This window comes from Patiria miniata, unplaced genomic scaffold, assembly GCF_015706575.1.
Source record: "Patiria miniata isolate m_02_andy unplaced genomic scaffold, ASM1570657v1 HiC_scaffold_10, whole genome shotgun sequence".
NCBI lineage: Eukaryota > Metazoa > Echinodermata > Asteroidea > Valvatida > Asterinidae > Patiria > Patiria miniata.
This window is the reverse complement of record NW_024037048.1, coordinates 10,498,113-10,520,708: the sequence shown is the minus strand read 5'-3', so window position 1 is coordinate 10,520,708 and position 22,596 is coordinate 10,498,113. Positions and strand designations below refer to the sequence as shown.

At 40.0% G+C, this 22,596-nt stretch overlaps 2 protein-coding genes across 2 annotated transcripts in view; one reads left to right on the top strand and one right to left on the bottom strand.

The window, feature by feature from the left end:
- Positions 1–1,834: 1,834 nt before the first annotated feature.
- Positions 1,835–22,596, bottom strand: part of LOC119737705 (A disintegrin and metalloproteinase with thrombospondin motifs 7-like) — a 34,477-nt gene continuing 13,715 nt past the window's right edge. The window contains exons 5-22 of the mRNA XM_038212255.1: positions 21,108–21,191; positions 20,890–21,014; positions 19,308–19,457; positions 17,660–17,806; positions 16,178–16,322; positions 15,454–15,549; positions 14,800–14,945; positions 14,110–14,173; positions 12,830–12,935; positions 10,810–10,943; positions 9,460–9,580; positions 8,514–8,758; positions 6,039–6,177; positions 5,236–5,359; positions 4,610–4,835; positions 3,681–4,244; positions 3,319–3,472; positions 1,835–3,124 (exon numbers count right to left, since the gene is read on the bottom strand). Of these exons, the coding sequence (XP_038068183.1) occupies positions 2,970–3,124; positions 3,319–3,472; positions 3,681–4,244; positions 4,610–4,835; positions 5,236–5,359; positions 6,039–6,177; positions 8,514–8,758; positions 9,460–9,580; positions 10,810–10,943; positions 12,830–12,935; positions 14,110–14,173; positions 14,800–14,945; positions 15,454–15,549; positions 16,178–16,322; positions 17,660–17,806; positions 19,308–19,457; positions 20,890–21,014; positions 21,108–21,191 (2,925 nt within the window). The 3' untranslated portion in view covers positions 1,835–2,969. The remainder of the gene's footprint in view (positions 3,125–3,318; positions 3,473–3,680; positions 4,245–4,609; positions 4,836–5,235; positions 5,360–6,038; positions 6,178–8,513; positions 8,759–9,459; positions 9,581–10,809; positions 10,944–12,829; positions 12,936–14,109; positions 14,174–14,799; positions 14,946–15,453; positions 15,550–16,177; positions 16,323–17,659; positions 17,807–19,307; positions 19,458–20,889; positions 21,015–21,107; positions 21,192–22,596) is intronic.
- LOC119737714 (fatty acid-binding protein, heart-like) lies at positions 7,029–8,510 on the top strand. Its single transcript, XM_038212267.1, has one exon. It carries the CDS (start codon positions 7,171–7,173, stop codon positions 7,585–7,587), a length of 417 nt encoding a protein of 138 aa, XP_038068195.1. The 5' UTR covers positions 7,029–7,170; the 3' UTR covers positions 7,588–8,510.

Here is a 22,596-nt window from a genome sequence, read left to right as displayed (position 1 = left end):
TTGCGGGCGCCATTTTGTTTTTACTCCTTTAATCACTTGGCGGCTGAAATTCACTCGGGATTTATGTTTTGAACCTCCGTACTTGTAATGTGAACTATCTCACGCACACAGGAATGTTTCTAGTCATGTGACGAAAGAATTCGTCAACCTGTGTCCATTTGAACTGATTGAAATACCTGCTAAACCATTGAGCTGCAAGTTCAAGATTATTCTCGTAAACTTCTTCTCGCATCCAACGACTCCATGTTCAATTTGGCAAGTCCGGCCTCACATGCCGCGTAGTTTTCGCTTTCATCCGCCGAGCACAAACTCTATGTGGACCGGCCGGGTCCGTACTCGTCCGGTGTGTATCGTTCGTTGGTTGACAGGTCTTATTCTTCGACAAGTTCGTCACACTATCACAGTTGCTTTTTGAACTAGCGTGAGCTAGCTGAAATTTCACCCATGGAGTAAGACTACAGTATTGAGGAATATTGAACATGTTGTGTGACGTCGTAATGTCGAACTGGACTCAAATGAATGAAAACTTCGGAAGCGGGCTTTTGTGAATTCTGGGTCAGTCGAGAATTTTGTATGGAGGCTAGGACTAGAAGGAGGCTCACGCTTGTCTCAAGAACTTCGACCAGCATGTCGGCAACAACAACTCTCTAAAATATACCACAGGTGAGTGAAATCTTATAAACTCTATATTTTTCATGGTAGATTCTCAATAACCGCTTCAATGAAAGGGATTAATTATTATAATGTAAATAATTTTCCTATAGGCCCTATGCATTTTTAATGTTGTTGTTCCCCTGTTTTAATATCTTCGCCATAAAAACGAGTGGTTTTGTTGGAAGTTATGCATATAGCAGCCATTTTAGAGGGCCATCCCTTGTTTTGCTGAGATATATATATATATATATATATATATATATATATATATATATATATATATATATATATATATATACATGAGAGAATCTTTCATGCATTCATTGTTACTAAGAGAAATTAAGAGGTACCCTACACTCTAACATGACCGCTAGTCATAGGGTTTATAGCAAAACGGCAATTATTGGTGAATGATTTACTGCCGAGGACCTGAAGTTGTCATTATTAAATTAATTCATAACAAACTTATATAATGAATGGAACTCCATGGTGCAATTACACTATAATTAGTGTAAGTTTCACCATAATGGAGGTAGAATTAGACCCAACCGATGGAATTAGTACAGTAAATCCATTACTAGCTCTATAACACTGTCGACTATTTATAAATGGCGGCCTTTGTACACGAAAAGCCATGTCATAAATGTTTGTAAGACTCATTTGCATAATAATACGCATAGTGCGCGCCTGGAATTTGACAGGCACGCGCGTCGTGGGCAAGGTTATGAACTCCGTTAATCCCATTGGCTGGAAAGTTCATGTTAATTTGCATAGGTCTGTGGACAGGTGGGACGTGAAGGCTGAAGTTGTAAACGAGTGTTTCCTGTTGATGGCTTAGATTTATTGATTCATGGTACATTGTAAGTCCGGTTATCAAATATCGGCAAGATAAAACATTTATGCCTCTTTTGTTTTTGTCATAACTGTTTTGCTGTATTGCTGTATCCCTGTATGTTAATGTAAGTCCGACGAGCGAACGTCGGCAAAGTAATATTTGGCATATAAATAATTATTTTGGGTGCAATGTTTTTCTCATGCTAATTCCTTGTGTACATTCAATTCTGAAAAAAAAATCGAATGCCAAAAATCAACGGGACAAAAAATTCCAGAAAAAAAATAAAGGCCTCGCTCTGTATACGTTCTCGATCGCAAGAACAATGCTTTCTCACCACGAAACAAATCAATGTTTAAAGTCGAGCACAACTTGTATTAAAAAAAATCCACAACAAAACTTCATGGGCACTTATGTTGAAATACAGGTGAATATTATTAAAAAATTTACTTGCATGTTTTTCATTTAAATTTTAACATTGGCATGCAGAAATTAATCATTTCAAATTACTCCAAGCAGATAAATAAAAATTGTGTACATACTTTTTTACACTTTACAAACAACTTACAGCATTTTTACAGTTTAAAATTTACAAACGAAATGTTCATTCATTCAGTTTATAAATAAAAGCATTTCAGCATTTCAGCACGACCAAAGCCACTTTAATAACACTTTAAGATTCAAGACCAGTTTCAATCCTCTAAGATCGATTTGCAGATACTTAAACCCCCCCCCCCCAGCGTCGAGAAACATCTCCCCCAGCGTTAACATTACAAAGGCTACAATGAAGCCCTCATGAAAGTTCTCTCCCCAAAAAGAGGTTTCAAAAACTTCCAAAGAAAATGTGACGCCCTAAAGGAGGAACGCTTCCCTTTGGAACCTTTCCAAAGGAACATTTTAACATGTATATCGTATTTGTTGTAATGTTATAGTATTATTGTATTTAAAAAAATCATGTGCAATTCAGCCTTGGCTGCGATTCATGATGTAGTAATAAACCAATTTGAAATAAAATGAAATGAAAGTCAGTCCAGACATCTTCCAAAATATTAACTTCATTCACAGTAAAGTTCATCACGTATCAAATAAAACTTTACAAATCTGTGAAGCAGCCTCCTCGTACATTCGCATACAAAATCCACCAATAGCACACTGTCAACATGAATGATACATTAAGAATACAAATGTACACGCTGAGATAACGTTTAATGCTTGAATGGTAATTAGGAGTACTAAACGAATGGGTAGAAAATCATTGCTATAAGTGATTGTCTGAAGTTTGCAAAAACAAAATATAAAATAAAATAAATAACTTCAGAAACTAATTTTGTTAAGCATTTTATTTCATTATCGCTATAATGACGCCATGCATTGATGGAACGGATTTAGTCAACATCATTGGTAGCCTAAAGTGCCTCCCATAACACGAAAGCAGCATGAGGCACTTGCGGGGCACCAATTGGCGTCAATTGCTCCTTTTATCCTATGTGTTAGAGTTTTGGCGGGCTATATCCTCTAGTTCCGCGTTACACGTGGCACAACACATGTCCCTGTATATGTCCTTGTGGCAGTTGCCCATCACACGCACCAGACGACACCATGTGTCACTCTGCTTGTTGCCATCGCAACTGTAAGAGACTACATATATAAAAAAAAAAATACAGTGAGCAAAATCTAGCTAATTGTAATTGATGATAATTGTACCTATAAATTTAACACTGTTTGACCAATAACTGATGATGAATGATTCGTTATAAAAGATTCATTTGCCATCTTATAAATTTAGGTTAAATATGTTATTTGTTTGTAAGAGACTATCAAGACATACGTACATGATGCACTGTTACCGTTGCAGTCTGCCAGACGGCACGTTTCGCTTGTGCTGGGTTTAATGGTCTGATCGCAGCCTCTGTGTGCAAATCCCGTGCTGACTTCAAGGCAGTCCACTATCCGATACCGGATCCCATCGCCACAGCTTACAGAACACTGAAAGTGTTGAACAAAGATAGGGGCTAAATTTGAAATCAATATAATTTCAGAAAAATAATCGATTTCTTTTTTACCAAGAGAAGAGGAGAAAGTGTCACTAACAAAATGTATAACTAAAAGTGTGAATACTGAAAAAAAGTGTTGCAACTTTTAGTTCAATTTTGTGGCTCAATATAGACTTGATGTCGTCGTGAATCTGTTTTACCTCTGACCAAGGTCTTGAGAACCACCATAGCGTTTTCCCCTGCTGAACAAGTCCATTTTCTTCCGTTGTTTGTTCCTCTTCTCTCGGTGTGGCCATGGTTTCAGCCTCTCTGGTACTACCGATCACATTGCCCCGTTTAGACGGCTCCACCCAATCACCGTCCGGATCCACAGCACGTGGTATCTCAATCCCCAAGATGACGTCATCATCAGCTCCGCCAATCAGAGTCCTGTCCGTGCCATCGGGCGGCAGTGGGTATCCATGACGTCCAGTATCGGGCACCTGATTGGCTAAGAAGTTCGACACCATCTGCGTGGGAGCCACTCCTGTTGTAGGACTCTTGGCATCCAGCAGACCTTGTTCTTTCAGGCGTTCCCACTCGCCGAAGCTGATTGGTGTTTCATCGCGTTTTACGCTGTAGTCACCGTAGTATTCATATGAATATTCATAGTAATCTTCACACGGTTGTCTGGTAGATGGACGATTGCTGTAGTCACAGAAAGCATCGATCCTGCTGCAATGCACTGTGCGCGTCTGCTCCGCCCGTCCATTCCTGTACAAACACTGAAAAACAATTACAACTCCATTATGTGAGTTTAAGATAAAATGTCGTCAATGCAAACGAGATACCACACCCATCAAAGTCATAAAACTATTCCATGTCTATAAAAGTGTGATAGATATTTCTACAATACTCGTGTCACAGTCACACTAGTAACATTTCCCAGTGACCTTTGAAAGATGCTCCCACTGGAGGAAAAGGATGTTCCGTTCTGGCGAAATGCGATTATTAAGTCTCTTGCTCAATACTGGTCTGTGTTCTGCTTCAAATCCTATAATATGATACCAAGAGTACAGTATTTGCATGTGATTTAGGAGGCCAGGGATGGAGCCGATGGGTGTCCTCTGACTTCTGACCTTTGACTTACCTCTGACCATTCCCCGGTGACCCAGTGAGCTTTCATCGGGCACGCGATGGCCACACCACAACCCCCTGTTGTCTCCGGCTTCATCAGCCCCAGCCGAAGACAATCCTCGTCCACCAGGGCGACTTGCTCGTCTTGCCCGATGCTGCGTATGCAGAACACTGACCGACTGCGCATGCCTCCTGACCCACAGGTCACTGAGCAGTGTTGCCAAGGACCGATCCACCAACTTTATAGAAGATTAAAAATAAGCGCCAAAGTGATAAATTGAAGTTAGTAGTTGTCTAACAGTATTTCAGCCAATTAAAACGATGGTCAAATCGTTTGATTTGGAAGAGAAAAAAGTGTAGATGAAGAATGTATACCTAGTCACGAATCTGCCATTTTTCGGCACATGCACAGCAAACAGACCTTCTAAGCAAAGTTTATTTTGTAAATAGATTTCCCCCGTCCCCCTAACTGCAGGGAATGTGTGCATATCTGCACAATAATTTGACAATCTACCATTATTTGGCACTGCAAGTAAACCAAACAATGTTTGATGGCGATACATATTTTTCTCAATTCAACACATGTTGTTAACTCAAATGTGATCAATTTTGGTGCTGACTATTTTTTTCAAAACTCACTTGGCAGGACATTGATGTACATTGCACTGCCGTTGCCGATTAGCCGGTTTGGTATCGTTACAGTATTTATCCTCCACCACACCAGCTATCCGCTCCACACACTGGATGATCTCTCGCTGAAGACCTACCCCAAAGAATCAAACAAGAACATTTTTAAAATGAATCCACTACAAGTTATATTGTGCATATGATGACAACTCGCTCTTATGAGAACGTACGAGTGGTTCCGTATTGAAAAGCATGCTAAGTTGAAGGGGAGTGTGGTCTAGTGGTTAGTGTTTGAGACTCATGATCAGAGGGCCAGGGGTTTGAATCCAGCTGCTGGTCATATGTTGAGTCCTTGGGCAAGCCACTTCACCTACAATTGCCCCTCTCCAGCTAGCTTGGAAAATAAATGGGTACCGGCATTAGCTGGGGAGTAACCTGTGATGGACTGGCATCCTAGCCGGGGGATTACGAATATTCTCAGTTGTTTCATTGCAAGGAAACCAGTGATAAACACCGGCCTGATGGGCCATATTGGCTCGTCGTGTTCAGTTATTGAGAAGTTAATAAAGGTGCAGAAATCGTTTAAAATGTGACGACGATTTACAGAGAATTGTAAATTGAGGAATTATTTCTAAAGACAGCATGTGCTGGATAGCTGGAAATCCCAAATAAATTAGATTTTAAATAAAAGTATAGTTTTTAAAAAGCATGTCGATTTTAACGGGTTTTCAAATGGTTCATAGTAAATTTACCAAGTTGAAGATACTGTCTATGAATCTTTGGCATAATTATGTTAATAGTGAATTTCTTCTCACCTGCGCCACATGTTACCGTGCATGGCGTCCATCCAGCTATCCTCCATCCGAAGTGTTTAGGCACAGGTACAGTCATATTCCCGGGCTTGGGGACCGTGTACTCGTAAGCTACACCTGCCGTCTTGGACTGAAATAGTAACTAAACGAGAAAAAGAAACTACATGTATTTAGATTGAACTACAAGCACAAACGAACATTTGTACCTTCCTTTTTTAACAGTTTTGTCGCGAACTTGGTGCAAGGCGATGGTTATTAGGGTGGCTACACCCCGTCCAACGAGTGACCACTGCTATTTATAATGCATAGTGGAAAACAATCCTCAAATGTTCTTAAGTTCCATGAGTTAAGTCATCATTCAATATTGTAAATCTTGAATTATTGTTCAGACCCGTGGTCTTGTTATGCTTAGAATGCATTAATGCATTGCCTCATTCATCCCTCTTGAAAAATCTTGGACCCCCTAGTCACCCCTTTAGAAAATCGTGGATCCGAACATTTATTTCGATCAGTTTCCAATCCATGTTCAACAAGCACGCACAATCATTCGACATGACTGCACTGCATGCGCGCCATAGAACCCATATTATGAACCCGAGAACCCAAACAATGTTTTATTTGAAATGGTCTGCGCCAACGACGCGTCCAAATATACTTCCACGTTAGGAATCATGTTGTTTGGCGCTCTCAACAGTGAGCACTGCAGCAGCTGAATGAGACCGCCGTGCAGGGTCCACGCTGAGTGAGAAACAAAGGGTTCAACTTTTCCTTGAAACGTTTCTGGATTTTTGGACATACTTTGTGAAGCAAACAAGATTTTTTGTAAAGGTGGCCAGCGGGGAACAAGTTTAACAGCGTCACTCAGATGTAGGTGAAAGGTACCACAGCCCCCATGCATGGACGCACTGAGCCGAGGACATTGTTAGGAACGACAAAGGTTACGGGGTTGATGTTTGTGTAAAGGATATTGCATAATCGTACACACACACATCTGAATCTATTGTCAATATTGAACGCTGTGGTTGGGTATAAAAATAAGTTGATATGTGACTAGAGTGCATTTCTCACGAAGCAGCTGAACTGAAGGCACCGATTAAACAGCCACCAAGATAAAACAAAAATCCTGCAAAAAATCATGGCACCGATTGACTTGGACGGAACATGGAAGCTGGTCAAGAACGAGAATTTGGACGCCTTCTTGAAGGCGATGGGCCTCAACTTCGCGGTGCGTAAGATGGCGGCGGCTGCCACCCCGGTCCTGGAGATCACCCAGAAGGGAGACGTCTTCAAAGTCATCTCCAAAGGTGTCAAGACGCATGAGTCCAACTACACCGTGGGGCAAGAGTTCACCGACAAGAACCCCCTGAACGAGAAGGAGACGAGCACCTACTCGCCCGTGTGGGACGGAGACAAGCTGCGGATCGACAACAAGAGCAACCCGGAGGCCATCCACGTTGTCCGTGAGCTGATCGACGGGCAGTTGGTCCAGACTCAGACCATTGGGAGCGGAGACAAGGCTGTGGTTAGCAAGAGGATCTTTGCTAAGAAGTAGACGCTGGACGCAGACACAATGGACAGGCATCAACGATGCGGTACAATCATCTTATCTTACAGACTTGGTAGAACTAGCAAGCAGCATCAGTCAGATACCCAAAGTCATCACACAAACAGAACTCTGTGAATTGCGGGATTCGTCTTGTCTGTATACTAATTATGCCAATTTTCGTTTATAATGTTTGCATATACGGACTTCATCATTAATATAATAATGTCATTATTTTGTCTGCCTTGTTTGGTTGATGGTGTCGGGCCATGTTGATTCATGTTGAGCATACATGTATCATGGCACACACACAATTATCTCTTATCTTGTTCTAGCGTCAGTAGACCCATCTATTAAGCCCGCCTCCATGATATATTGACCAATCGCAGCATTGATTAATATCCGACAAAGGTCTCGTGCGTTGTGGGCGGGGCTTAACTGATCAGTCGTTTAAGTGTCACCTTCAGTTTGACTTTTAAAGATCTTTCATTTACTTTATTGTGGTTTTTTAAAATCAAAATACGACGTTTACATTTTCACAGCACAGCATGTAAATTGTCGAGTCCACGGAAACGTTTCTAAACTACAGTTTAAACTCACTCATTTGAATTGAGTCTTGTCAGTATTTTACTAGTAGTATAGCCGATATAAATAGTAATATAAACAAATTAGAAAGCAAATTTAATATTTTATAGAAACTTTTTTAAATGCACACGTTACTTTTTAAGCTCATCTGTATTTTCTCAACAGTTCTGTCATGTTATAAGATAGCATGTTGTTAAAACAACAACATGGGTTGTGTTGTTAGTCAACTCGTGACAGTTGAAATAAAAGCATAACTCTGTTGTCGTAAAGCAAGCATCGAATGCACTTATTAACTTCAAAAAGCTGCGCTCTAACAGGTGTATTTATAATTGATTGATCATCTTTTTTACCATGACGTGTAGCGGTTTCTTGAGCGGTCCCTTAGCATCAAACGTCTCCTTGTTCTGATCGTCTCTCTCATATCGCACCATAGTCCCAGCCGCCTCATACCGCCCACTCCATTTGATGTCCCATCCACCATTGAGGTAGTAGTGGCCCGATGAGTCCATGAGGGCTAAGAAGTTATTGGCCTCCGCGACCTCTTCGACACGGATGTTGCGCGCGCCAGCTGGGATGACCATAGCTTCCACATACCCTGAGAAAAGCAACAAAAAAAAAAAAAACATATTTGTAATTTGTTTTTTGAAATTTATTTCGTCTTATTCAACCAGAGTAGACCACCAGTTATCAAAAAAAACTGTTCTCATAATACTGAATGACAAACTAGAGAACAACCAAGAACTAAATAAAAAATAAAAATTACAACAAAACAAAATGATAGAAACTTAATATATATACAGTGAATGTCAAACCTCAAGGGAACAGGTTCCAAATTTGACTTGCAGAGTTTTGAGTTAAGCAGGGTTGTATATCATTGTTATACTATTGTAGGGAATGGATTCTTTGTTTGACTTAACAGTTGTTTGAGTTATCAAAGTTTGACTTATCGAGATTTTAATGTATCTCTCTATATATACATATATATAATTTCATTAGATTATAAAATGGCTTGAGATTATAAGGTATAGCGGACAAAATAGCAGACGCTAGGGGCGCTCTTCCCCCTGACAGACCCCCCTGATCTGTCTTTTTACTTATATTTCACAAATCTGTACATTGAAATGGGATGAGTAGCATCGATTTCAAGTTCAAACAGTCGTCTTCACTTCTTTTCCGGTTTAATTCCTTAAAAAAAAAGACACTTGCGTAGTAAGCTCCCCCGGCCCCAAATGACCCCCTGTTTGCCACCCTCCGTCTGGACCTGCCTTTGTGGCGTTGCTATGACGACCATCTTACCGAAGCCAGACTGTTTGATGAGCTGATCTCTGATTGTTTCACACGACGACCCGTCGCCATGGCAAACCCCACACCGATCCTCCACAGCTTCTGAGTTGATCTGGTAGTCACAGCCTACCGTCTATACAAAAAAAAATGGTCATTGAAAAATTATTTTAAGGTCAATGTTTTGACAACTTTCTCAATGTTGAAATCCATCATCTTCAGGTGTTACAATAACAGAAACCAGAACATCACTGCCTATTCAATATTACATTAATTTCCATACTGAACAAAACATGACAGAATGCAAAAGACAATATTGTGGAGGCACATTCCTAATAAGCCAAGGCTTGTAGCGGAGTGCCTTTAGAAGAGAAAACAAACACATGAAATAATCCAATAGTTAATTAATTAAATCCAAGACAAAGATAAACGAGAGAACAACATGATCTGACCGAAAATAAATTAGGAAAAATTATTGGGAAATAAACCCCGTAAATCTGCAAGAGAGGTGGCAACACTGGAGAACAAAGCAAAGGAAAAACAAACTATGCCACATATTGGGAGATAAGATACTCTTTGAAAAAGTTCTTTATTCATTGGAATTCCCTTTCTTTTCATTCTCAAACTAAGGATGAACCATGATACTCCAAGCGCGTTTGTGTTTCGAATGAATTTTCGAGAATCAAAGGCACATCAATGCACCTTATACACGAGGAAACCATTTTCGATCGTATTCCCTGCATCTATTTTATATATTGTAAAGTGTTACATGGCATGGTGCCAGACTAGTTTATGATTAAAGTGCGTGCCAGGCCTCACTGTTAAGTTTGTTTTTAAATGTGGCTTAAAACCTACTTAGGTAGGTTTAATCACAAAATAAATATTTCATCTGAGCAGACTGGTATTAACTTGTAATTAAGTTTATTTCATTGCATGCTTACATTTCTACTCGCAAGTTTCAAAAATGAAGAGTTTACCTCACTTTCAATGTCCGACTCACGAATACAGTCTATAGTAATATCATCTGCTTACAAACTAAGTGTTTGTGGAGAACTAAGGCTCCCTAAACTGCTGTCTTATAACGAAACCAGTTAAATCACAGTTGAAGAGACAGAAACAATAGCGATGTTATTTTGTCTTTATTAAAATGAAAATGAACAAACCTGCTGCAATCTGCCTGCAAAAATAACCTGAAATTTACAAATCAAAAAACTAGAAGGCCTAATATGTCGATCCTGGTTAGACCTTTCTCAAAGTAAAAAGGACAGTTTTACAGAGACAAACAAGTTGGGGACACCCACAAGCGTGCAAGTGTGGAAGAAGATTTTTTTTAAAAGTGTCAAAGATGAATAATTCAATCCTTACGTAGCAGATTCCGCCGATGCACATGTCTCTGGAATCCTCAGTGCACGGTGTCCCATCCCTGACCTCCGTGGCGAATTTAATCGGCAGCATGAACCGCTTTTCCAGTGGTCGACAGTGCAACTCACACAAAGCGTCTGTAAGTAAAAACCCACGATGATTAATTACTATGACTATAAAGTATTGTCTTGAAATCAGGGAGTTCGGCTCTCGTTCTTTTTCTTATTTTTCATTGCAATGTCGAAAGACATATACGTGTAAAGGTACACTCGGGAGACACGTTATCGTAATTTCTTCGCACGATGGGAGACATCGGTCCTGTCACAGCCCCCCTTTAGAGGCAAAATGTTGGTGTCGCAATTAGATTATATTTGTTGCTCGTGGTCTGATTAGTAAACAAACCGAAATTCGTGGAAAAAGGACAAGGGAATATTGGGTAAGGGCACATTTAAGTTTGAAGTGTCCAATCCAGGGTAATTATTATTCATATTATTATGATTTGAAGGTTTGTATGGTGAAGAAAGCAACAAGATAAAGATTTAATTACGGAAGCACCCATGTGACAAATCTCTTTTGTGAGTTTGTTAGGTTCTGAAAGGAACCGGGGATAACTGTAATTAAAATTCACGATTATTAAATGTCATGAATATAAACTATTGTCTTAAAATTGGTGAGTTCGGCTCTCGTTCTTTTTCTTTTCTTTTTTGTGATGTCAAAAGACGTATTCATATAAATAATAAGATTTAAAGGTTTTAATTACATGGTAAAGATGGCGATAGGATAAAGATTTACGATATTATCACCATGGGACAAATCTCTTTTGTGAGTTTGTGAGGTTCTGAAGGGAACCGGGGATAACTCAACGTTTCGGACAGTATACGTTGTCCATCGTCGTATCAATAATCAAATAAAAGAATAGAATATTTCGTGTGGGCCTCATCAAATACAATTTCTTAAGTCACTTCTGTAAAAAGAAAGACGAACAAAAAACACTCATGTTTTGCAAATGTTGTCAGACAATTGAAGACTTATTTCCAAAAAGCGATATATAGCCTACGCCATTTTGTTTTTCTTTGAAAATCCCACCCTCTACTAGTTGCCCAAAGTCAGTTTCAACGGCTGTTATATTCTGTTAAACACAGTTCTATGAATAATTATAACAAAGCGAAAAACGATGTTTCGAAACAGCCTTTATATTCTTTGTATTCTTTAAAGTTTCATAACCTTAATTTTTTTTCAAATGGATCTCGTGTTTGGGAAGTAAACACTGCCCTTGTAGCTTCGAAAGACGTTTTTTGCATGATTAGTTTAGTACAGGGCGAGTCAAACCAGCGGAACCCAAACCCCCAAAATATATTTCATATTTAAAAAAATATGTAGCACCAAACATAATAATGACTGGAAAGCCAATTTCATAAGCCTCTTTTAGATAAAAAAAAATACTCAAATTGGTCAATCCGTTCAAAGAATATCACCCTTTATTAAAAACGCAATGACCCTAAAACCTCTTTCGTAAAAAAAAGCAATTTATTGTGTATTCTGACTGTTTGAAACAACTTAGAGAATGACACAGAATACTTGTTTCAACAACTGTCAACAACTGTAGTACACAACATCTTGATTAACAACCCTGGTTAGCCAAACAATATGATTTATAAAATCTACTTTTTTTTAAAGACGGGCCTTCAAATTGACTGTGTTGCATATTGTTAACATTAAACTGAGATTTTATCGCTGGTGATGTTTGAAGACAGTTGTGACGACGATTCTTGAAATCGCGTTTTTTTGGACGAAAGAGGTTTAAGGGCATTGTGTTTAAATGATGATATTCTTTGAACGGATTGAGCAATTTAAGTAATTCTTTTCATCTAAAAGTAGCTTGTGAAATTGACTTTCCAGTCATTAACATGTTTGGTGTTACATATTTGTTTAAATTATGAAATATCATTTTTGGCGTTTGGGTTCCGTTTTTTTTGGACTCACCCTGTACATTAGCCAAACTCAGTGACCTTGTTTTGCTTACTTTCTTTGTAGTACGGCACCCATTGGAAGTAGCTTCCCTGGTGGGTTAAGCCGTTGTAGCTGCTGCACTGATCGTCCCGTGGATGCACACTGCCTTTGGGACATTCCTACAAAAAAAATGAAATCAAAATGAGCCCAAAACATGGAAAATCCGTCAAGTCTTCCTTGAGTATTACATAGTTCGCTAATGTTCTTTGTATTACCCCCTCTTCCCCCATTCACACTTCCTAGATTTGGGATTTAAATCCGGATTTTTAAAATTCGGTTTGAATTCCACTACATGTATTCAGTTTTGATTTTTGAAACCGGATATTTGAAACCAACCTTTAAATTTTGTTCCATTTTGTTATGACACAGGATAAAGAAACAACCAGAACACCCTCAAATTTTGCTCCATGGTCTCTGATGTAACTGCATTCATTCGCTACCGGCCTTCTTGGTGTATGAATAGCCCGCCCATTTGACTTATCAGAGAGTTCCCAGCACATTTTTTACTCATGATTACAGCTCTGGAGTATTCTTGTAAAGGCCTAGTGGTCATTGAATCCTGCAAACTATACCCAGACATTGGAAGGGCATTGCATGCGGCACCTCACTCGTCTCGTCACATTTTGCTCGCATGACCTTGAGCTGGATTCGAATTTCCGGCGAAATCCGATAAAATTTTGAAAAAAATTAGGATAACCGGATTTTGAAATCTCCTATTTCTCCCAGCACTGATACCAACCCCACATTCATTACCACTCACCTTTGTTCCACCCCCCCCCCCCCCGCATCATCCCTTCATTCATCTCCTCTTGATCATTTCCCACCACACACCTTTAATTTGCTCCCTTATCCCTTTTGATCTTCATCCACACTGGTCTGCTCCCCCCATCCCTCCCTTGTGTTTCGCCTCCCAACCCTGCATGTTTGTGTGTTCCCAACATGTTTGTTTCTTGTTCCTCTGTCATTTACCTCTGAAAAGGCCTTGCTAAGACTGAAATATCAGGCCAGTTTAATTTTTTGGATTTATTATTTTTTTCTCCTGAAATTATATTGTCATGCCTTTGGAAAATAATCACACCAAATCCAATGAAATACTTATGTAGTATATATCATATAATTAAAGGCAAAGAGATATTAAAACTTGGTTATATAGAGACATTTTATAACATCAATCAGCCTGTTTCCCTTATCCGTTTTAATTTTAGGGACTGCAGTAAATTGATGATGAAAGTGAGAATCAAAGTAAACGTCGTGGTTACTCGTTACTTGGACAAGTTTAGGACTCTTTCATACCTGACGATTGCATATGGCGTACTTCTTACGTTCACCGACGCAGTATCTGCCTCCATTGGCCGGTCTGAAATGCAAAATTAGATGCAGAGATGGCAATACAAATACTACAAGATCAGTAAATTATGAACTAACAAAACCAAAATCTTGGCCAAAAAATGAAATCAATACTTTGTTGTACCTTTTTCTACTTACCTCCAACACCTTTCATATACAATTTTGCAACAGTGTCATGGGAGTTAGTGGATTTTTTTTGGTTTTCGACTAAAATAGTTGTCTTTTATTTGCAGAATTGTGCCTATAGTTCATAATATCAATTCAACAAAACTATTATTTTTCATGATAATGATGAGAATCATGATGTTCCAAACTGCCAATAGCCGTTATTCACGAGTCGGCCATGTTAAATTGAAAGCGAGGCAAACTCTTCATTTTTGGAACTTGCGAGTAGAAATAAATGCAATGAATTATAAAGTTCATTACAAATTAAAAGCAGTCTGCTCTGATGAATAATTAAAACAATTATGATTAAACTTATGTTTTAAGCCACATTGAAGAAATATGAAATCGAGGCTTGGAACGCACTCCAATCATAAAATAGTCTGGCACCATCCCATTCAACAGTTTACAATTTATAAAACAAATTCAGGGAACACGATCGAAAATGGCGTCCTGGTGAATAAGGCCAATTACCTTGGGTTATTACAGTGTCTCTCTTTGATGGCCACCCCTGACCCACACGTCATGGAGCAGGGTGTCCATTCGCTCCATGGCCCCCAGTCGCCGTGAATCGCTGCCGCCGATTCCTTGATATCTACGCACTCTCCACCGCTACACCACTACGAATAAAACCCAAGAAGAATAACATAATATGAATGTATTAAAATGATTATTTCATTACTTTATTTGCTTTTAACCAACAAAAAACAGCATGCTGGAAGAAGAACAAAAATGAAATCAACACAAAAGGGAAAAATCAAATTAAACAGCAAAACATAAAGCAAAGCCAAGAATGTTCATATTTCAACAAAAGCTAACGAAAAAAAACGACAGCGTAAAAAAAATAAGTTTGTTAAAATGTTGGTTAAAGTTTACCCAAGGGCGCCATTAACGCGGATTTTTTTCCATAGAACTATCAAATCTCATTGGAACAACTTTATGTCGGTCAAAAAACATTGTGATGTATTTTATACATGACTATTTCAGCCAATTACTTTGATAACCCATTTGATCAGCAACATTGTTCTTCTCTGCATGCTGAAAATGCAATAAAAGCTGCATTTTAGGGGGAAAAAATTGCTTAGCTCCTTTTGGGCTAAACTTTCAGCTTACCAAGAAGCAACTTACCCTGTCCCTTCCACAACTGGTACCCGGCGCAGCCGCAGACAGCTTAGAATGACATCGGTTACCAGATCTGCACCATAGTGTAGAGCACTGATCTGGCTGCGGCCGGAGTAATGAATACGGTTTAACAAAACAATCATAATGGCCCATTGTCAATGTTTAATTAAAATCAGGAATAGACATTAAATCTTGGTGCCGATACAAATTGTAACAATCCTCAAAGACGATAATTCACACTTTTATATTCTTGGCTTCTCACCATAAAAACCACATGTGTCCCCGAGCAACATTCTTTACAACGAGCGATCTTCTCCATCCATTTAAGTGAGCATTTTGGTGGCGTCATTTTTTCCAGAGAGGAAATTGACCTTACAAAATGGAATGTATACCATAGAAAAACTCTCCAGAATAATTTATTCGCCTGACGAGCAGGGGAAGTAGTATTATACGTTCTACGTCTACCTCGGAGAATTGACATTACATAATGCTACATACGGAATAAAATACAATGTATTGTCAATTATTGGCCTGTCGAGCAGGGGTAGCAGTACTTCGCCTTTTAACATACCTACAACTCTCCAGAATCATTTATTGACCTCATGAGCACAGGTAGCAGTACCTCAGAGAATTGACACTACATAATGCAACACACGCCATAAATACTGTCAAAGGTATAATTTTTGGCCTGCCGTACGGGGGAAGTAATCTTCAACTTTCTCGTACCTACCTCAAGATGCGAGCAAACCGAAGCGTTGACACCATACTGCAATCGGCACTGATGCTGCGCCGTGTACATGACCCCCGCGGGGACGTACGGGTAGTCGAAGTTATGAGGGCTCGGCTCGTCATTCAGGCAGTCACCGAAACCCTGGCTGTTAATGTTGACATCAAGAAATCATTCAGAGTGGGGGGAAAGCTGAGTCATGAAGTGACGGTTGAAACATCGGCGAGTGAAGGGGTTAGAGAACTTTGTGAACATGAAGAACAGAGCCCGAGGTCACACGCCTCCCGAGCGTAAACACTACAACAAAACTTCGAAATTTGATATGAATTGAGAAGGGGGGTCAGGTTGGCGTAGTGGTGCTTTCCCGGCCTTCCACCGCTGTGACCCGGGTTCGATTCCTGCCCTGGTCCAAATGTGGATTGGGTTTTCAGTCCCTAATTGATTCTATGTGTTCCCCCAGAATATTCTTCTGGGGCTTTCCTCCAACCTCTTAACTGAACATTACTTCAAGACGAGGAGAGTGATCGTCTTATCCGTGCAGATTGCTTCAGGATTGCGATGTTTCAGGAATCCATGGTTTCATTACCAGAAAATAATATTCAAATAATGTGATTTATCGGAAAAACCCTGCACTTGTACTTGAGTACTGTTTTTCCACAATCCAAATGTGTATTTTAAACTTTGAAGAAAATGAAGAATTAGATTTTAAAGCAGTCCTTAACTAAAAACGTTATCGTTACAACACAGAACAATGATAGTTTCTTAGTTGATTTTTTTTTTACGATTTATCAATATACAGGGTGAATAAATAAAAAAATCGCAACCCAAACAGCAGCAGGACCAATTTTTGAATGAAGTTTTGCCTGCAGCACTTTCAAAATCAAGGATATGAAAGCCCAATTAATTAGCTTTCTTTTAGTACAAGATTCATCCAAATCACTCATGTACTTGTCAATTACGGAATTTTAAATACAAACACCGTTTTAAAGTTCTGTCCACGGATCACAAAAAAGTGAGTATTCTTCCAGCAAAACAAAAAAAAGTTCTTTTAGGGATGCATGTGAATTGTTTTCATTTGCTGAAAGAACACTTACTCTTTTGTGATCCGTGGACAGAACTTTAAAACGCCTGTTTGTGTTCAAAATTCCGTAACTTGAAAAGTACATGAGTGATTTGAATGATTCTCTATATACTAAACTAAAGCTCATTAAATGGGCTTTCATATCCTAGATTTTGAAAGTGAAACGGGCAAAACTTCATTCAAAAATTGGTCCTGACATTTGGGTTGCGTTTGTTACTCACCCGGTACATGTCATTATTTAACACACATCGGGCCATGGATATGTTCCCTTTTAATGAGACGTAAATCGAGGGTTGCCAAAAACAAAATTAGCTCAGGATAAGCCATAAATGGTCTCAAATCTTCAGGGAGCTGATATATAGGGGCAATCTTGGCAGCACTTTGGCAACTTCCTCTCAACTTACTCCAGGAATCTCGTAATGTAGTTCCTGCTGCAAGCCGACCAGGTCAGCGCCCCGTAGACACCGGTCAGTTGCGAGGACATCACGTGGACCTGGGAGTCGTTGCCTTGACCACAGCCGTTGTCCAGACCATCATGCTGCATGCCAAAACTACAACAAAAACCAATCCAGAATGGAAATTTCAGCAGTTAATATACTACACACTAAAAAATTGAACTGGAAGGAAATTCATGAGTAATGCATACATCCGCCTGCGTGTGTGTTGATTATGCAAACGTTGGTTAAGACTGAATCCTGCCGCATGTGTGGGCAGCAGGTTCGAAGCAAAATTATCTTCAATTTCTCGAGGGAGGAAGGATTAAAAGCCACAGGAACGAGAGGTCTAGAATGTCAACGCTTCCTTCGGGCCAGGTATGGAGGAAAATAACAGCGGTGCGGTTTTGGCAAACATAGCGGATTGGAGACTAAGAAAAATAAGAGGCTAAACGTTTTGCGGAATTGATTTTTTTTTAATTTGGGTGACATGGGTTATATCGTAACCACATTTTGACAATTGCGATGCTGTATGGGGCAACTCTGCAAAAGGTTTCTTACTAAACTTGATAAAATCCAAACAAAACAGTGCTGGTAGAACTATCCTGGGCCTCCCTCGAAGATCCACAGACATTCTTTTATCTACTCTTAGATGGCAATCTCTAGGTGGAAGATGAGTTTTTCACCTAACTTCTTTAGTATACTAGAGTTTAACATCCCAATTGCCTCCTCAAGTGTGCAACTGTTTTCATTTTGTTTGAAATACCCACTCAATACCAGATCTGTTTCACAAGGTCATCTAGTTCCTCCTTTATCCAAATCTTATTCGGGATAACGTAGATTTTCGTCTGGTGGAGTTAATTTATTCCATGACCTCCCTGTGACACTTAAACATCCTTAGCCTCCCACTCTATAGCCAGGTTTAAGCGCCGTGACAAGAATCTGATATTTAAATATTTTATGTCACATTAAAGTAGGTCCTGTTTTTTTAGTGTCAATGTGACGAGTCAGTGTGATTGACCTTGATTAACCTTGTCTCATTTTGCTGTTCATTGATTTTCGTAAATAATGTCATAATGTTTTTATTGCAGTTTTTTTCTATTTTGATACTATACCGAATGTTTGCAACTGCATGGCACCTTTGAAAACAGTGTTCCACTGAAAGGTTTCCCCAGGGTAAACAAGAAATAAATAAATAACAAATTCAGAAATTTATCGAAAGTGAGGAAATAGCTTGGATGCATTTAGAAACAAATCCCTTTTGAAACTGCGAAATTATATAGGTCATATGTACAACAAAACGGATGATGAAATGATAAAAACTCTTTCTTTCAGTATATTTATTGGTTGTCATTCAACTTTTACCGTTATTCATCAATGTCTCGCCGTCCATTGGCTGATAATTCGACGCCCTAGTAAAGATCGCGCACAATCGTTACTCAGCAATATTTAAAAGTTCTGTTTCAACTCTTGCCGTATTATCTGCATACAACTACCGAGCATATCAAATTAAAACCTATCCGAAAACAACCAGGCAGGTTTAGTGATTGGTGAATCAGTATCCACAAAACATTCAATTAATCAGGGATTCAGGCGTATGGGTCCTTCGTAAACGTACCTGTGGCCGAGTTCGTGAGCCACGGTGTAGGCCAAGGCAAGCCCCGTGTCTTCGTTGATGTTACAGCTCCACTCAGCCTGACACATACCAGAAACCTGGGCTAGTCCTAACGTGCCACACGGAGCATCAAAACCCTTGCACAAATCCTTCCTGTAAGAAAAATGAAGGGGGGAAAAGTAAACAAGGCAACTGAGGGGAGTCAGGTTGGCGTAGCGGTACTTTCCTCGCCTTCCACCGCTGTGACCTGGGTTCGAATCCCGCCTGGACCAATGGATTGGGTTTTCAGTCTGTGCCCGATTCTGTGGGTTTTCCCTGGAATACCATCCTGGGGTTTTCCTCCCACAACTAAAACTGTCATTTCATTCCACATCTTCTAGCAAGGGACCCAACTGGAAATAAGTCGAGAGACAGTCCTGGGCTATCCCGTCCAATTGCCGAATAATCACAAACAAACAGACAGTTATATTACCCCAAAACGTGACGCGCATGCTCGTAAATGCGCCAGTGCTAAACTGCAATGAAAACAAAACAGCTTATATCAAGTGAACACAATTCACAGGATGTAAACGACATTGATAGAATGAAACCTGTTATCCTCACACACACACACAAAGATATCATAAACGAAAATTCTCTCAGGTATAGGATGACGAACTATTTCGGCAGACCGATTAATTTGTTGTCGTTATATTCTTCGTCTCCATGGCAAATGTTAAGTCTAGGGGCCTCATTTTCTGGAGAGGGCCTCATTTTCTGGAGAGGGCCTTATTTATTGAGAAGTTGCAAACAAGAAAACGCCCCCCCCCCCCTCCCCTCCCTTCCGACCTCTCTCCACTCCCATTTACGCCGCTGGGGGTAAAACCGGCACGTGACAGCGGATTGTGGCCCTGTTAACGAGGTGTTGAAGAAAATATTGCTTGCAAAACATTTCGGTTTCGGACGTGGCGCTGGTTGTGCGGCACTGCGGTTTTTAATTCTCCATTTTAAGCGTTAATTGAATGGCGAACGAGCTGTTGAGTTGAATGAAAGTGTTTATGGAGTCTTTTGACAGTTCTACGTGACGGTTTTCGATTGTTTTGTGACTGAAGAAAATACTTGTTAAGTCTGATGAGAAATGAAGATGTGAAAACAATAACATGTTGATGTGAAATATTGTTTATTTAAAATAACAGGAAAAATGTGTTTATTGTTGATGTGGAATCCAGTGTAAGTGTGCACTGTTGACGGCTTTGTGTGGCGATCGTGATTTTAGTTGAATTTTGGAAGAGTTTTTAAAGCCGGCCAGACATTCTTGAGTATCTTCGATAAACATTTGTGTCTTGCCCAAAGGCTTATTTAAAACATTTTTTGCATTGTTATAATAACTGCAACCCCACATAAACATCCGTTATTTGTTGTTGAAGTGACGACAGAAAGATATGCAAAATAGACTCATGTGATGAAATATGTATGCCAGATGTCAAAAAAGGAAACTAAATGCAATACAACGGCAACTTTTTTTCAGGTGGAATTTCAGATTTTGCAAAATTGCAATGTGACACAACAATAATTGTGTATGTGATGAGCCACACACTGTCTTTACCTTGTTAACAGAACGGCAGCATCGTGGTGATTCGGGTGGTTCTCGTCCCCAGGGTTAATCATCCGTTGCCATCGGCAGAAGCTGCTCAGCGTCTTGTCGGCATCGTGCTCGATCGATAATTCCTCCTGTGGAGCATACGATATAAACTCATCTTTTGTTCATATAATCCATGCATTAAAAGTAGATTAAAATGGAGGAACGTGATGACAATTTCTTACCTCGTCCTCTTCAAGGAAGAGCATGCGCACCATGACGATGTTGATATAGTTACCGATGGTGGCGTCGTGGTACAGAGTAGCAACCTGCAAGTCACAAAGTCATGTTGAAAAAAACGAAATTTGAGAAATGAATATCTGAATCCAGACTTGTATTCGAGTCACCAACTATCGAGTCCGAGTCCGAGCCACCTCTCCCTGTGTCTGAGTTCTGAGTCATGCAGGTCGAGTCCGAGTCACAAAGGTCGAGTCCGAGTCCGAGTCCTGAGTCATGCAGGTCGAGTCCGAGTCACGAGTCACACCGGGCGAGTCTGAGTCACGAGTCCTGATTCCTGCAGGTTCAGTCCGAGTCCAAGTCCTAAGTCATGCAGGTCAAGTTCGAGTCACGAGTCACATAGGGCGAGTCCGAGTCACGAGTCACGAGTCACCTTTAGTTATTGGAAATAAATGTTCAGGTAGTGTTAAAAACTCACAGTGTAATGCATTTTTCACAGCTTTTCTCTAATCTAATGAACTGAAAACCCATGTAGAACCATAAGGCAAGGCACCATTGTCTGGACAAGATAATCTGGTACCGAACACTATCAAGCTTGCATCATCGCAATATCAAGTGTGGATGCTGGGGTACATGTTTCGATACATTGATTTCCCGAATCAATGTATCGGCAACAAGCCAGCCGCACGCGCTGTGTATGCACAGTACTTAGATGCCTTTCTTCTGCACCGCACAGGCTGTATCGCTGGCTCAAGAGAGGACCGTCTTCAAAATAATTTGTAATTACATGTATAGTGTTGAAAAAAATAGTGATTTGTAGTATTTTGAGTCGAGTCCCGAGTCACGCAGGTCGAGTCCGAGTCCAAGTCCGAGTCCACTGGGTCGAGTCCGAGTCCGAGTCCGAGTCATTTGTCATCGTGCCTCGAGTCCGAGTCCGAGTCACGGAAAATGGGACTGGAGTCCGAGTCCGAGTCACGAGCCATACAAGTCTGTCTAAATCTAATAATCAAGAGAAGTACGGCACTGCTGTTAAAAGAAAACATCACTCGAGCAAAACTTGCAGTCGGGCTGATAACCGCGGAAATTGCTCCGTACGCGGCGGTAACTACTTCCATCAGTTGTCACTGTTGAGCAGTTACCAGTCAGTCTTTTACGGTGGCTGATGATTATGGAAATTTCCAAAAAGTTCCCACATCAAGAAATGTTATACGTAAATAGGGCTATACAGTGTGTCCCAAAATGTCCGTCTGACTATTTTTGAAATAACCACAAAACCATGAAATATATTTTGAACATTTGTGATTGTGCAGATCCTCCTTATCCTTAGCCTCAACCACTATGAGCTTCATTTAATTTCAGTCACGCATCACTACACAATTGTCAGTTGATCGCAACAACATTTTTGGGACATTCTGACCAAGTTCCTTGCCTTAATCAATTTCAGTGCTGTGTTATGTAAGTTGTGTAAATTCCTGCATGTTGTGAAAAACAAGGCAG

Bases quoted from the DNA above. Each gene is read 5' to 3' on its own strand.
- LOC119737714 (XM_038212267.1), top strand. From the start codon at position 7,171: ATGGCACCGATTGACTTGGACGGAACATGGAAGCTGGTCAAGAACGAG.